Below are 16,536 nucleotides of genomic sequence, written 5' to 3' on the forward strand. Positions count from 1 at the left end.
GTGTGTGTGTGTGTGTCTGAACCAGCTGTTTGGACGGGTTTCAACAAGCAAGAGAAGGAGTTTGCATGTAGACAGAGAGACAGACAGTGGTAGAGGACATATTATTACAATGCATATTATTATATTTCTAATGGTAATGGCACATTTTGTGAAATGTTGAATTATTTTCCTGTTGGGCTTAAAAGAGTGAAACCATGTGAGAAGTTTAGAGGGGAAATGTCCTTTAGGTGGAACTGCAAACAACTCAGAAAAATGAGTCACGACAAGGAGCCACAACCAGACACTGCTTCTTTTGTAAGGGGACCTTTAACAGTGCTTTGTATTCTATGTATTCTAGTAAAAAGTACAATATTTCCCTCTGAAAGTAGTGAAGTGGGAATATAAAGTAAGGTAAAATAGATAAAGGTAAATACTCAACTACTGCTACTACTACTTAAAAGTCTACTGGAGCAAATGTACTTTGTGTCTCTAGAGACAGAGGGATGGAGGGGTGGAGGAGGCGGACATTTTTACCTTGGATACGAAGCACTCTGCAATGGCCACGGGGTCTGCGTTACACTTCTCAAGATCATGAAGAAGGTCCCTGAATTGAACACATCATGTCAGAGAAATCAGAATTTGATGTCAAAAAATTTGATGTCAAAACATGCACTCTACGACTTTTTTTTTTAATGTGTTTTGTTTTCTCTTCCTCCTTTGACACAGGAACATAAACCGCTCTCCCACCATTCATTGCTCACAACAATTGCAGAGAATTTCAGGAGTAAGAGTCACCCTGGGTACAGAAATTAGGTCTTGGGGCACTCAGCTCTGAACAAATGAGAAACTTCCATGAATTCAAACAGGGTGCTCCTGTTTGTAGGTGTGTATGTATGTGTAAGTACACACTGTGGAAAAAAAAAAAAACGGCCACTGTTGAAGTTATTGTTTCATGGTTGAAGCATGAGGTCATTGTGACCACTTTAAACTGCTTTTATGCTTCCTTTTACTGGCCGGTTTGTGTGTGTGTGTGTGTGTGTGTGTGTGTGTGTGTGTGTGTGTGTGTGTGTGTGTAGCAGCTGAGAAATGAATGGGTGAGAGAAAGAGTGTGCATGTTTGTGTGTCCAGACCACCATGGCTGATTCTCAACTAGCCATCTCGTCTGGATACAGCGCACACACACATACACATACACACACATACACGCACACACACCTACACACAGATTTTAGAGCGGTGCCGGAGGGGACAAATATGCAGACGGTGATTGAATCTACACACTCACAAAGACACACACACACACACACACACACACACACACCTGACTCCCACAACAATGCCCTCCCCAGAAATCAACAGGTGCCTCAGCCCAGTTTCACTATCAGCTGGACATTGTTTGTTGAGCCTGACAGAGACGAGAGTCTGTCAGTGTATTCGTCAGAGCTGTTTTTAGACCTTCTGGGACAAGTCCAAGTTGTGTCTCAGGTCAGTTGACTAAGTCTAAGTCAAGTTTTAAGTTCCAACAGAAACCTCACAGGTATTTCACCTTTAATTTACTGGATTTAAATTGGGAAAAGTGGGAAAAGGATCTGGTTACCACTTTTAATGACTGGGCATGGGACTCACTGTTTAAAGACTAACAATAGACATAACAAGCTGTAACAGCTCAGTTTAATTCATATAACCCACTTTACACCAGAGAGACCACACAGGATGTAAAGACACAGTATACAGGTGTAAAACTGAGGAATCATACATATGTTTTGGAATAGAATAAAACTAGACCCTTTACTGGGGATTTATTAAATCAAGAATATCATAGGGATTGATTTTCCTTGCTCACCTAAACTTATTCTACTAGGGGACAAAGCAGCATGTCTCAGGCTATAAGCTATGAGCAATTTATTTATTCAAATATTCTTAACTGCTACAATAAATGTGTTGACATGACATGGAAGAACCAAGTGGTTGAAAGAAAGAGCCTGACATTTATTTTGAAGTTTTGACGCAATATTTGGCAAATATGTCATATTCAGTAGTGTAAGGCCGCCACTGGTATGACAGCAGACAACAGTCTGGCTGGGTGTGAATTGAAGCAAAGAGGCGATTAAGTATTCAAGATTTGAAACTATTTAACACCTGCTCGTCTCTGTCTTATTAATTTTCTGTTGTTCCAGGATTTTACTAGGTCAAAACAATGTCTTTAGCTTTTTAGCTTAGGTCTCAAGTACATCAGGTCTCACAGCAGTCCAAGTCAAGTCTGAGGTCCGGCTCCAGCCTGAGTCTGTAGTCACAAGTGTACTGTTCTGTGTTTATGTTGCACCTGTTGAAGTGGTAGATGTCCTGGATGTTGCCGAAGAGAGAACCTTTATCTTCGGAGCTCAGAGACAGTCGAGACTGGTTACTGATACACTCCAAGTAGTCCTGTGTAGAGAGAGAGAGAGAGAGAGAAAGACAGAGAGAAAGAAAACAAGAAAGAAAGCAGTCATGTTAGAGCTACAGTACATATACTTGGCATTTTGATTGGCACCAGCCTTGGCAAGCACACGCGCACACACACACACGCACGCACACACACACACAGTTTTACAGTCTACTCACACTGTGACTCCCACAGCCTTCACCTCGGTCACTTTTAAAGCTCCCTATTCCCTTGGGCACTCGACTCCAATTTGCACCACTTTGACCAGAGAGCTTTGTGAGAAAGACTCACTATGCAAGTGTCCACACATAGCTAAGCTTCAAACAGCAATAGAGCATTAGTCCTGTGCACAAAATGTTGATTATATAAAGGGGAGGGTGTGCATGAAAAATGTTATTTGACTCATTATTCGCCAAGGCCCCCACGCCAGCTCTCTGTTGCTTGGGTCTCATTAGCCAGCTATGTACAGAAGTAAGCTTTTCAAAAGGAATATGAACACAAATTAAAACACTCTCAGTGCATATCATTCTAGTTCTTAATTTTAAGTTGTATAGTGAAACTGCAAAAGAAACTAAATGCCTCAGCCTGTCACAACATAGATAAACACCGCCCATTTACAGTGTGTTAATGCACTTTGTTTCATTGTTTTGTGTAAACATCCTGATTAGAGGATAACGTCCCACCACAGCCAGACTGATGCTGGGAAACCCAGGTTTAACATGGGTCCTTGCTGAAAAACAGGTTTAAGTCTAGTCAGGCAGATTTAACTCCAAGCTTCTTATCACTGCCTCCATCGCTGCCATTAGCGAGGAGTGCTGTTACGACTCGGTGTGATTAAACACCAGCCACAGCTCTCACTCTTTCCCTGCAGATAGAAAGTGAGAGGTGGAGAGCGAGAGAGAGAGAGAGAGAGAGAGAGAGAGAGAGAGAGAGAGAGAGAGAGAGAGAGAGAGAGAGAGAGAGAGAGAGAGAGAGAGAGAGAGAGAGAGAGAGAGAGAGAGAGAGAGAGAGAGAGAGAGAGAGAGAGAGAGAGAGAGAGAGAGAGAGAGAGAGAGACAGGCCAGAAGCGAGTGGCAGAGGCATTGAGTGTTCTAACTTTTTGTTTCTTAGGTCCTGCTCAGACCTGGCATTAACATATGTCTCAGATGATCATCCACATGCGTCTCCAGTGACCGCTTATGATCAGACCTCACAATATGCATCTCATTACACTCTACAATGAAAAAAGGTTTCAGCCATTTGAAAAAGTTAAATATATTCCATTCATTACCAAACTGTCTTGGGACTAATTAGACTGTGGCAGAGTAGGTGGTCCTGCAATGTGGCCCAAGGCGCATTTGTGTTCAAACTGCTAAAAGAATGTGACCACATGTGGCCCAGACCAGCTCCGAATGTGGTCCGAGTGATCGGATCTCAGTGCGTCTTGGGTGCTTTCACACCTGTACTCGGAGGTGTCGGATCACCTGAGACAGATGTGAATAACAGATCCGAACAGTGCCTTACTTCCCTCTGTGCAGACAGCATACTGATCATGTTCAATACTGTGTTGCACTACGGACTGTAAAGCAGTTAAACTACGCTGCTTTTACATCTACTGCTGCACGCTGGGAGTACTTTTGGTTGCTTTTTTTTTTTTTTTGCACTCCATATCTTGTAATCACAGCTTTGAGTCAATAAAAATCTGAACCTTAATCAGAAAACATAAATGAATCAGTAGAGTCTCTGTGTCTGTCTGTCTGCCCCTTCCCACGGAGCGTCTCTTGCTCCTCCGTCTCACTTACAGACGGGTAAGGCACTGATAGTATCTGTTCCCGTAGGCACCTAAAAAGTTGCCAAACCAAAACACGATTACGCATGAAGAACACGTGACACACTAATGCGCAAACACACGCTAAACGATCTCAACCGTTAATGCAGCTGTATGTAAAACTTCAACCCGGAGGGAGGTATGGGATTGGTGGAAGTATCCTGGTGGGAGCACAGTAACAGTTTTCAAAACCAGACCACAGTCTGTAACTGGGCAGGGCAGGCACTTACACCTCTGAGAAAAGTACCAGGCTGCCCTCAACATGCACAAACACACACCCTCTGATCATTTCAGCACACTCAACACTTCCCTGCTCATCCCGTTTAGTCTGTTTGCCTAATTTCCAGTCTGCTGCTGCGGTTTTCTCTTCTGTGTTAATGTTTTATGTATTTAGCTATTATTATCATTATACTAGCTGAGGCTGAGCAGGAGCCCATTAAACTGTGTTTGGTTAGGCAAAGGGAGGGATATTAAAAAAAAGGGAGAGAGGTAAAAATGATCTCAGCTGAAACAAGGAGTGGAGGGTTGATTCAAACATCAGCCATCCTGGGTGTTTAGGGTGTGAAGAGCTTTAGGCCAAGATTTTAGTTTTGAGGATTTAAGTAACAGAAAACGTGAATAAGACTCGCCCACGGGCATGTTGATGGTTATGTCAGGGATCACGTCAGGAGGTCATGTTTAGATTTTGTTGACTATCGTAGGTAATGTGTAAGGTGATGCTTTATTAGCCACGGGTCACAGATCTGACCTGGCCTGACCCAGTCACTCAGCACACTCAGCCAAAGCCTGACTGATCTCAACAATGGGCAGCACTCAGGATCCACACACACGCACACACACACGCACACAAACACACACACGCACGCACACACACACCTTAAGGTACACTCCTTCACTAAGTATCAGACATAACATGTACAAACTTGATACTTTCCTCGTGTTAACTATTAACCTCCTCAAGTACACACTCCTTTCCTACACACCAAACACATCCCTCATTCGCAGTAGGAAGTCACTCCTCAAGACAATGCCGAGTGCAAACGTTCAGATCTCATTACTTTGAACTTTTCTGCAGGCCAAATGATGTTCCCAGTTTACTTCCAAATTCCTGGTCAACTTCAAATGGCCTGGCAGAGCCTTCCATGTCTCAGAGTAGGGGGAGGGAAAAAAGGGGGCAGAGGAGAGGAAGAGGAGGGAGAGAGAGAGAGAGAAAAAAAAGATCAGAGCTTTGGCCTCTGAGGCTGTTCGTGGATGGCGAATCAGCCTCATTACACGCACCGATCGAGCCAGGGAGGAGCTATCACGCAGAACTAACAAAAAATGTTCACGCACAGAAATCCGACACACGCAAACGAGGAAAACATCTTCACCTATTTGACAACACATGCGCGTTTAGAAAGAAACACAATGAGAAAACTGTGCAGAACGCAGCGTTCCTGTCTCCTGGAAACTTTGTCATTCGTTTTTCTATTGATTTCTGTGAGACTTGTAGCATTTCTTTTCTGTGTTTGCAGCACTTCACCTTTTTTTTCTCCAAATGTGCACGTGTTGTCAAATGGGTGAAGATGATTTCTTTATTTGCTCGTCTTTTGTTTTCTCAGGTTGCAGAGCTTTCAGGGCCACTGAAGAACTGCATTCCTTAATTGGACCAAATGAACTGTTCAATACTCTCAACACGTACAGTTCACACACGAGCTGACAGGGTATGAGCGTATGCAGACCACAACGCTGCTGCTGACAGATGAAACACAGGTGAGCCCAGGAGAGTCTGGGTAAATATTTGTGTTAAGGCTGCCACACCCCACTTCCACTGCAGGAAGCAGCACGGGCAAAAGGGATTAGTGAAACCAGGGCTGCAGGACAGTGCTGGTAATAGATGTTGACGCTGCGTTTGTGCTGTCCAGTACTTTTCTATTCTCTGTAGGTGAACTGTCATGTTAAAAGCTCTATTCATACAGATAGGATCAGTGCAATCCATCCTCCGTGCACCCATTGGAACTGTCATCAAAATGGGTGAAGAAAGGCTAAATGCATGCGCCTTCTCCAAAGTGCTGGTGAAGAATTAGCTGTCCTGTCGTCTAATTGAGGTCGCCCAGGGCTGGGTGGTCTGATTCACTAATGGCAGGATGGTGATCTGCAGAGGAGAGGGTTATTAAGTACATCTCCTAAGCTCTGTTCAGTGTTTTCCTAACCTACTTTGGACACTGTTATCTCAGAGCTAAATCCCTCTTCCTACCTTCCTCTTTCTCTCTCTCTCCCCCTTTTCCTCACCTCCTGAAGGAGGGAGGAAAGGAAGGAGGAGCAGGAGAGGGAGGGACATCGATCAGGGGTGACAGGCCAAAACCACAAAACCTAAACCTCACTCCCTCTACTTATCCTGCCTCTTGGGAATATGAGTTTCCTGCTTTTTCTTTTTGACAACAGCCATTCCACTTAACTGAACCTTTTTAACCCTAAATAATAGACACATACACATACCAAAACACACACACACACACAAACACGGTGGCTCATGAGCCAATAGCCTAGAGTAGGGAAGGAAACACTGTTTAAGGAGGGAGATATGGGAAATTGTGGGCAGAGGTCCAACACATGCAAACATGTTCATGCACACATGCAAAAACCACAACAATTTCCATACAAAAATTTCAAATTCAGCTGCAGGACTCAAATGCGAAACACACATCGCATGTGTGTTGCACATTCTAGCACAGACTATATAAATGTTAAGTTTGACAGAGAACCAAAAAGAGCTGAACGGAGCAACAAAGAAGAGGAAGAGAGAAAGGAGAGCAACCTTTGATTCAAACCACTACGCCCAATCTTTAACAAAGCCACTAAAGCACTGACTGGAGGCAATGTGTATCCTCGCAGTTCAAAGCCAACCTCACAAAAAGAGTGTATTTGTCTGAGTGTGTGTGCATACAGTATGTGTGTGTGCTTTAAAAAGTTTTGAATGTGCGCCTGTGCCTGCAGCACAAAAGGCACCGGTATCGTGTAACTCGGCCAAACCCCGCCTGCAAACGCAGGTGACCTTACTATATTGAAGGTACCTTGCAGGCAACGAGCTGGGTGCGTCACGTGTGTGAGCAAAACCATAAAGGCCAAAAGGGTGTGTGTTATCTTGTGAATTAAAGCCCCATGTTCCTCGTGAAAAGAGCAAGGTCATGAGGCCGCTGGACTGAAACGCATTTATGACGTCCCACCGCTGCTCGGAGCTGAACTGGGTCAAGCTGGGAAACTTCAGTCACTTTTTGCCTGAGAAAGATGGGACCCCCGAATGGTTTGATTGATGTTTAGAAATTTCAAACAGTGGTTCCAAACCTGGGGGTTACAAGAAGTCTTAGGGGTTTAGAGCAAAAGAAAAACACATTTCAGACTTTTCAACTCCATTTTTTGAGTTTGTCTCAGGTCTCTGAAAATCATTCAGATAAAATGAGAAAAACAAAGGAAAAAACCTTTTGTTTGGATCTATGCAACCAGTGAAGAGAGGCTGCTTTGTTGTAAGGAGCCAGAAAGTTTGGGAACCACTGATTAACAGTCTTGCGTGAAAGCTGAGAAGTCACATTTGGAGCTGATATAACCTGCACAACCACAAATTTGTTCAAGACCTTCCTGAAAATTTGATGTTCTGCCAGATGTGCTAATATACCTTTAATGTCCCTCCCACATGTAGGATCCTTCTGCTTCTAATTTCTTCTGCAGGTTGTGTTCAATCACCATTATGGGTTTTTTGTCCCTTACCTCTACAATGCTTCGCAGGTCTTGGACATATGTTCTCTCTGTGTCCAGTATCTCCTGCACCACTCGGTCAACATATGTCCTGGGTCCCTGACCCGTCCGCTCACTTCCCTCTGGACTCAGCTCAGGCTCTGAATGTTCTGTTGGAGTCTGTTCACTGCCCTGTCTCCCTTGCCCCCTCCCTGTGTCCATCCCTCTATCATTTCTGTCCTCTTCCTCCCCACATCCCAGCTGCCGGGCCGGGACCAGCTCCAACCGAATTGCCCCAGAGTCCCGGTCTGAGGTCACCGGGTTACAGTGAGGGGCAGGGACGAGGGTGGAGCGGCTGCCCAGTGAGCAGTGACTGTCCCGGGAGGAGGCGGACGACGAGGTGGAGCTGTAGCTGATCGGCCTTTCGGCGCTGTCTGGAGAGGAGTCCATGCTGAGGGCGGAGCAGTAGCGCGAGGAGGCGTGGCGGAAGGCAGGGTTGCGGAGGCAGCGGGCCGGGATGTCAACGGAGCTCAGGACAGAGCCGGAGTCCGGGACTTCAGGAAGAGGAGGCAATGCATCAGGCAGGTAGTTATAATCGTCTGGAGAGAAAACGAGAGAAAGACAGAGATTGTTGTTAACCAGACTTGGTCCGAATATGTCGGTAATGTTTGATTTCGATTACTGTTTCCTTCAGTTTGAAGTTCTAGTTCCTGTTGGATTTCTAAGGTTGTTTCAGACTGACAACAATACACAGTCCTGCAAAAAAGGAAGAGGGCACCATATTGGCCAATCAAACAGATGCAAACTAGGAGTGTCCTCTAGCTAGTACCTTTTTGCTAATTTATATTTTTACCTTGAAAACATACAGATGTACTATCCAGATGCACATGGGTATAAACTGCCACACCAATGTGTTGTCAAGCCAAACTACTATTGCTGGTCTAAACAAAGCAGCCTAAACAATGTCTCTGTCTATATATCGTTGTCATATTAATCATGATGCCTTGGTATAATTACTGCAATCAAATAAGACCACAGTCTAGACTATTGGCATTGTTGTCCTAGTGTTTCTATATTAAAAGCTAAGTATACAATACATGCTGTTGCTGTTTGTAACAATTATGTTGCTACATAATTTGGGCCTCTCATCTTTTCATCAACCGTTGCAAGAAACGATCAAGAACGGTTTCCACTTCCCCTTTCACTCTCCTATTTCTATCTACCTTCACAGCATAACGCAATCTGCATGAACAAGACAAGCCAAAACAGTTCAGTTTCATTAATATAGTCCAAAATATCAAGCTCCGTCTCTGAGATCAATCCTCACAACAGGTGATGTCCTCTGCCCTTAAATTATTCAGATCAGTGAAACAAAAGCTTTAACTGGAAGTCAAACGGGCGAAACCACAGACAGACCAACAAAGGAGGGATCCCTCTTCTAGGATGGACAGATAAGCAATAGGTGCCATAACAACTATCAGTATACAAGATACAAAATTAAGTACATATGTGTGTCAAGTGTTGAAATGATTTATTGAGGCTAGAAAGTCGCACACGGAGCCGTTAAAATTCAAATTAAATTCACACATTTGAACAGGCACTGACTGTGTATTTCCTCTTTTTCAAACTAAGCATTAAAAAGAGTCACTGTATGTAACTTCTAACACTTACAATACCACTTTCATATTCTTACAGTCCATCTGTTCAGCAACGCAATTCCTGACATTCCTGCCGACCACAGTCTGACTGACCACCCGCCATATGAGGACCACTGGCTCGGACATATTTGTCCTCAGTTCCCCCCAAATGCTTCATATACATGGAGTCGGCAATAACCACCACACTGTGTGAGAGAAAGCACACGCACACACACACAAATATAAGAAACAGAAACTTCTAATTTCTAATTTATGTGTGAGTGGTTAATAATTTTTCCAGCAAAGCAGAGACAGAGTTTGAGCTTAATGACAAGAAATACAGTGTAATACTGAGAACACTCCACTATGAGGCAATGAATGAAAGCCCTATTTCCATGTGAGACACACAAGTTTGTGTGTTTGTGTTTGTGTGTGTGTGTGTGTGTGTGTTTGTGTGTGTGTGTGTATGTGTGTGTATGTGTGTGTGTGTGTGTGCAACTACAGGAGTCTATTTGGCGTCAAGCCGGTGCCAAACTGGCTCACAACCTTGTGTCTGTGGAGAGATCCGTTAAGATATGATTACCGGCTCCCAAGGCCCCACAGTCAGGCCAGCTGAAGTGAAACCACACATGCAGCGTATCAGACAGAAGCTTTCCAAGTTTCCCTCTGGTTTGCCAAGGTCTCGCTTCATACAAAGGCCAGCTTTGACGGGAAGAACAGGGAGCAAATAAACACAGCCAACAGGCAAGGGAAGGACAAGATGAGAGAGCCTCATTCCAGCTCTTTATAATCAAAGCTCTCTATACCAGTGACCCGGCAGCTCTAGTGTTGTGGCAACACTGAGCCCCAGTGCCCTATAGGACAGTGTCGCTCTCTCGCTGCCAGCAGCACTGGCTCACCCTAAACCCGTCTCGCTTCAAAGCACCAGAGATCACAGGCTCACGTTCAAAAACATGAAACGTGAAACTGAGAACAAGCTCAAAGAATCCTGGTACATACCCGCTCTCTCACCTTTCAAATAGGTACCTTGGAGGTCTTTTCTGCTATTGCGACACCTTTTTTGAGGGCACTTTAGCAGCAGGCGTGCTTGTTAAGACTGGTCTGCGATGAGAAGATCACAGGTTTGATGGTGACAACGGCTGCTTCACACCAAGCTGAACCTATATGTGCCTTTTGTGAGTGTGTATTTATAATAAGTTCAGATTACTGGGGGCTGAAAAAGCAACATTAGCAACATCCAGCAACATTAGAGTTGTGATTCTAGCCACTTGGTGAATCTTAAAGAAATAGGTGTTTCATTTTGGGAAATATGCTCATTCTCTTATTTACCAACACTTCAATGAGAAGATAGACACCAATCCCATGTTTAGTTGTCAAGTTTGGAGCTAATTAGCTTAGCATAAAGACTGGCAACAAGGCCAGGACATGGGGTCTCCATCAACTAGCAAGGGGAATATCTCTAAGGCTGGTAAATTCTCCACTTCCTTAGTTAGCTGGTCGCTAACTTTGTCTGTCTGCCCAAACAGCAGATACATAACTCAGTTTGTCAGCGCTTTTTATTTGAAGACATCTGCCTGTTGCATCTGGAAAGAAGCGTTAATGAGAGAGCGAGGCTAAAAAGAGCTTTGGTTTGTTAAGCTCCTCTTTGTATTTGTCACTACGTGTGATACCTTAAACATTACAAACAGTCATTTGATCCACTGTTAATATAAAAACTACTGATTAATGCAGCTTTAAGTTCAAAAATCACATACAACACTTTGATATATACAAGCACTCAAGTCTGACTCTCATCACTGAACCATTACGAATGTGTTTCAGAGGAATATGAAAATGAACTAAATTCCGGGTTAAACTGTTCCTCAGATGGAATCTCAAGTGTTTTGAAATCCACTGCTGAACAACAATGATCTGATGCTCTGAATCACAGCTTTTTGCTACTTTTAATTTTTTTCTGCTGGTGTGCCAAGAAAAGCAGGAAGGAATTGGAGCGTCCAAAAACTGAAGTGGCATGAAACTTTATTTTCCTCAGACAAGATTGGAACTGATTCACCATGTGTGCGTGCGTGCGTGCGTGCGTGTGTGTGTGTGTGTGTGTGTGTGTGTGTGTGTGTGTGTGTGTGTGTGTGTCTCTGTCCAAATGCTTGCACTCCTCAGTCTGACCCACTTTTTAACAATTACAGATCAGAAAGAAGAAAGAATCTGGTGGGTGAAAACAACACACACACACACACACACACACACACACACACACACACACACACACACACACACACACACACACACGCACACATAAACCAACAGCCTTGGCTTTTCGATAAGCAGCACGCTGCTTTCAAGTTACCATACACAATGCACAAAGGGTGATATTATATTACATACCATGATATTAATGGGTAACTGGCTATTTTCTTTTGCCCTTTGACTAATCTATGATAAATCCTTCCTTATCACAGTAGGTGATGTATGTAAATCTATAGTGTGTGCATGTTTCACACAAAATGCATTAGGTTTATCAGTCCCCAGAGATAACACTACCCGAGCTAATAACTTAATGGTCCTCACACCACCTATCGCAGCTAGATATGTGCAGGCAGACTGAGTGCACATGCAACCTGCGCACACACACAAACACACACAGAAGGAGAGGTAATACAGAGAAACTGTGTTTCCGTTTGCAGTGAAACCCAAACATCACAGAGAGAGATTGCTCCATCTCGTGTTTGCCCAGCCCCTCCTTCCCATCTTCCAACTTCATGTTTGGGGCGCACTGTGGCCGTTTCCTGGGTGAACTGGCTCTTGTATACACACTCACCAAGACACACAGACACGCGCACACGCACATACGGGCACACACACACAACCTGCACCCCTCTCCTTCTCAACACACACAAACACACACAACGAAAGAGAGCGAAGATGGCCGGGCTTTAGTTACCTCCTGTCCAGATTATGTTCAACCTGATCCTTGTAAATGATCTCTAATTACGCTCCTAAGCATGCTGGTTAGGACTGTTTCTCCTCTGTCTGTGTGCATGTGTGTGTGTGTGTGTGTGTGTGTGTGTGTGTGTGTTTGTCTGTGTCTATGCATGCGAGGATTAGGATAGTGTGTGAGGGCTGTGTTTCCTGCCAGACTAGAGAGAGAGAGAGAGGGTGAATCAGCGAATGCCTGTAGAACCTGTCTTCAATCTCTGGCTTTCATTTAACTTGAAAATAAAAGCCACAAAGAGCCGCGGCTGCTTTACGATTCAGCCGAGTTTAATATGTTGAACATCAGGTCCGTCTGGGAGGCAAAGAGAGAACCAGGAGGAACCAGAATGAGTACTGAGCAGACAATAAACACAGAGGGTACAAAACATTTGGCTTAATACTGAGTGAGTCGCATGTGGTGTTTTACTCTTTAGCGTGCAGCGACAACATGTAAGCAGAAACTTTTCTGCTTCATTTTATGAAAAAATTCCAGTAAATGTACGTTTATTTGGACTATTAAAAGATATTTGATTAAAATAAATACATATTAAAGAATCTGGGAAGAAAGATGCCATTTAAAGTACAAACGCTTAAAAAGTCAAATACCTTGAGGAACTCTGATACATATTCAGCAGCTCATCTGGATTGTATCTACATTCTTGTCTCCCACTTTCAATTAGGGGACGCATTTTTAGAGATGAAGTCAACCTGGATGCTCCACTAGCATCAGGAAACAAAACTACTTTGCACAGGAACATGTCATGATAGTGTAAATGTTCAATGTTTTCATCTGCCGTGATGACTTCCCTCAATGGATCCAGTCAGACGGACATGCTGGTAAAGCTTCACTACCAGTCCGGCCAGGTTTAATGACTCATGCTGCACTTAACTTCTCCAGTTCAGTCGAACACTTTATGGTCTTTGTCCTGGAGTGGTCAGCAAACAGCTGTGAGCACCCTCGTCTCTTTACGGCCCCCGATGGTCCTCACAAGTAGCTCAGACAGCACAAACAGCCCCGGTGAGTGCTTTGTAATGGGCACCTGAACATCCTACAGTATGTAGACATTTAGACCATAAACCAGCTCAAAAATATTTCAAAGTATTATGTCATTTGCAGATGGCTGGATATACAGCAGCTGCAAAAAGTCCTTGAGTTTATTTTAAGCTACATGTCATCCCTAATCATTGGGTTTAAAACACGAGTAATAAAATGACAATGTGTAGTATGCTGCGTCCAGCAACAGAGCCTACACGAGACTTCCAGGGAGTCTCCCTCGGTAATAAAACACAATCCCAGGAATATCAAAGAGAAAAGACTGTAACTTTGGAAAATACCCTCTTGGTTTGGCTGAATCTAAAGGCTCACATTAGATTTGGCTGAACTTTGGAAGGCATTTCTGCACAGAGCAAGGACTGTGTTGTGCAAGAGAAGGAAACAGTTCAGAGCCAATATGGAGTCCTAAAAATCATTACAGTGACCAATAAAGGGACAGATATGCTGTGGCTTAGGCTACAGCGGACGTGCACTTGCTTCAGTTCATGCTACATTAGGGATCTGCTTTCACAGTCCCTACAGACTATTGTGGACAAGGGTAAATGTATATCATCCACGCAGACCTTTCAAGCCACGCTAATGCGGAAAGTATAAATTGGCTTTAACTCTTTAAACCTATGGTAGTGAGCATCACATGTAAAGTCTTTAAGCCTTTAATGAAATCACCAAGAGCTAAATGTGATTCTAAAAGCAAAAACTACTGCACCAAATCTCTGGCCAAAATCATTTATTTCAAAAGGAACTGCTTAGCAAATTTGCATACTGCCTTTATGTGGTGTTCAATCATCTTTGACATGTGAATTTTCCCCTTCATATGCATTTTGCCACGAACAAAACTAACACCACTCCCTCAAACCACTTATTTTATGGTAATGAACAGAAGAAGTTCCCTCTGTTTCCACTTTCATTCTTCCTTGCCTCCACTCTCTCCCTGGCTCTGTTTTCACCGATGTTCAATTCCCATGACGTTCCTGCCACTCTCTTGATTCCTGCCATTCTCTTCTCCCCGCTTCCTGTTATATACATGCACACTCAGAATGTGTTTGGCAGGTCATAAAGTAAACTACGCCAACTACGCTGTGTCCGTATGAGCTCCACAGGACATTCCTATATGGGCTCAGACCATGCCCCTCCAAGCATATACTTTACTATGTAAAAATACACACAGACCGGCCTGTGTATATGGCAACAGACCACCAAGGCTCATATTTGCTTTTGGAGCACATGTGTTCATAACTCTCCCTACGCACAGTCAAATTACTGAGTCTTGTCTGAAAGCAAGATTGTGATTATACAGTTAAATAAAAAGGATATCACAACTGTTGTTCAGTATCATTACTTTTTGATCGTATATATAATAATTAGGATAGTTTCAAATCTTTTTAATTGCCTTAATTGTTACTCTGGGCATATTTCAGCCATTTTTTTTCATATAAAAGAAAGTTAAATAAAGATTGAAGATGCGGTGAGAACTGAGAACAAATTTAAGGAAGTAAAGCCAGAGAAAGAGCAGACCATTGGGGGTTAATGCAGCACACTTTGTGACAAATTTTTGTTTTCAAAAGCAAAATTTGGTAGAAAAGAGTTGCATATCTGATCTCCTGGAGGCTGGAAACCATGGTACATCTGTGACCGACGTACTGATAGACAGCCACACCTGCCGATAATATTCATCTTCACCTTTAGGCCACGGAGCAGCTACTCTGAGACGCAAACTGATAACATCTTTAGCTCAACTATTTAGAATAGTTAGAGTAAAACAGCCGTTATACCTATTTAGAAATCACCAAAATTAGGGGTAAAAGACTGAGGCAGAGAGGAGTGAGTTAACCACACAGGACTTGACCACACACTCTGCTCAGCTCATGGATCCTTTAATCAACCTTGTTTGTCCGTGTGTGTTCTTGTTTACGCCGCAACAGACCGACCAGATGGCAACCGAGTTCAATGCCTTTCAGCTTATTGCTGACTTTGCAGAGCACCGAAAATGTAGCCATGGACTGTGTTAAAAAGATCGACGTGAAAGCATTCTGCATTCAAGTTACAGCTCAGTTGTTTTTGTCTTCACTTTGGCAGCATCTTGGTTACACTTTAAAAGACAATGCAATGGCAAAACATGGCGAGAAGAGGACATGTGCAACTGCAAGAGAGTGAGAAATGAGGAGGAGAGGACCCAAAGGAATGAAAGTAGGAAGAAAAGATGAGAGGAAAGGCCAAAGGTCAAACACCACCCACTCCCTTGCTTTTTCTCTTTTCCATTTCCCACTCGTCTCATTTTGAATCCTGCCTTTTGTATTACTTTAACCCTTAAAAGTCCTCTCCATCCTAAACCAATCGGCCATATTCACTCAGCGCCTAAACCTTTTAAATCTTTTAAAGAGTCAGAGACAATTTTCATAGAGTTTTTCTTCCCCGGGGGCTGCATCTAAAAGTCTTTGCTCTCTGTTTAGTTACGGCCTCACATCTTCCGCCGTGTCCACTTAAGGTCACTCTCCGTTTCTGATAGAGACGCACGCTTGATCTCAACTGACGCTAAGGACCTTAAAGTGTCACTCAGGATTTCACACCGCAGCCGAACAGCTGCTGAGGAGCAGAGGCAGAAAAAGAGACGGAGACAGAGAGGATGGGATTGAAAACAGAGGGCGGGGCTGCCACAGAGCAGCAATTTATATTAGACCAACAAAGACCTGCGCTGGCCGGGACATACATTATAATGCAGATGTTTCAGAGGACGGAGAAAGAAAGACAAGAGGATTTAATAGAAAAAAAATAAGCATTCCGCAACTATTAAAATGTGTGCTGCACATGCTCCAACAATCACAAGACAGTATTTCAAACATCTCAACACACATCACGACTAGAAAAGACAGAAGTTTAAACATGACGTGTGACTTAACACACTCCTGTGGCTTTCACAGCCTCGCAAAACATGGTCTAAGTAACCACACACACAGCT

At 43.6% G+C, this 16,536-nt stretch overlaps 1 protein-coding gene across 4 annotated transcripts in view; it reads right to left on the minus strand.

Annotated features, from left to right (window-relative positions):
- The window catches only part of LOC130187654 (pleckstrin homology domain-containing family G member 1), a 63,629-nt gene that overhangs the window by 14,956 nt on the left and 32,137 nt on the right, over positions 1–16,536 (minus strand). For 3 of the 4 annotated variants that reach the window (XM_056405444.1, XM_056405446.1, XM_056405445.1), the window contains exons 2-4: positions 7,953–8,518; positions 2,303–2,403; positions 514–583 (exon numbers count right to left, since the gene is read on the minus strand). In XM_056405444.1, coding sequence (XP_056261419.1) covers positions 514–583; positions 2,303–2,403; positions 7,953–8,518 — 737 coding nt within the window. Of the gene's footprint in view, positions 1–513; positions 584–2,302; positions 2,404–7,952; positions 8,519–9,590; positions 9,658–16,536 lie in introns of those variants that run through there. The other variant, XM_056405447.1, reaches the window with a different exon arrangement.

The sequence above is a fragment of the Seriola aureovittata genome, chromosome 19 (assembly GCF_021018895.1).
Source record: "Seriola aureovittata isolate HTS-2021-v1 ecotype China chromosome 19, ASM2101889v1, whole genome shotgun sequence".
Lineage (NCBI taxonomy): Eukaryota > Metazoa > Chordata > Actinopteri > Carangiformes > Carangidae > Seriola > Seriola aureovittata.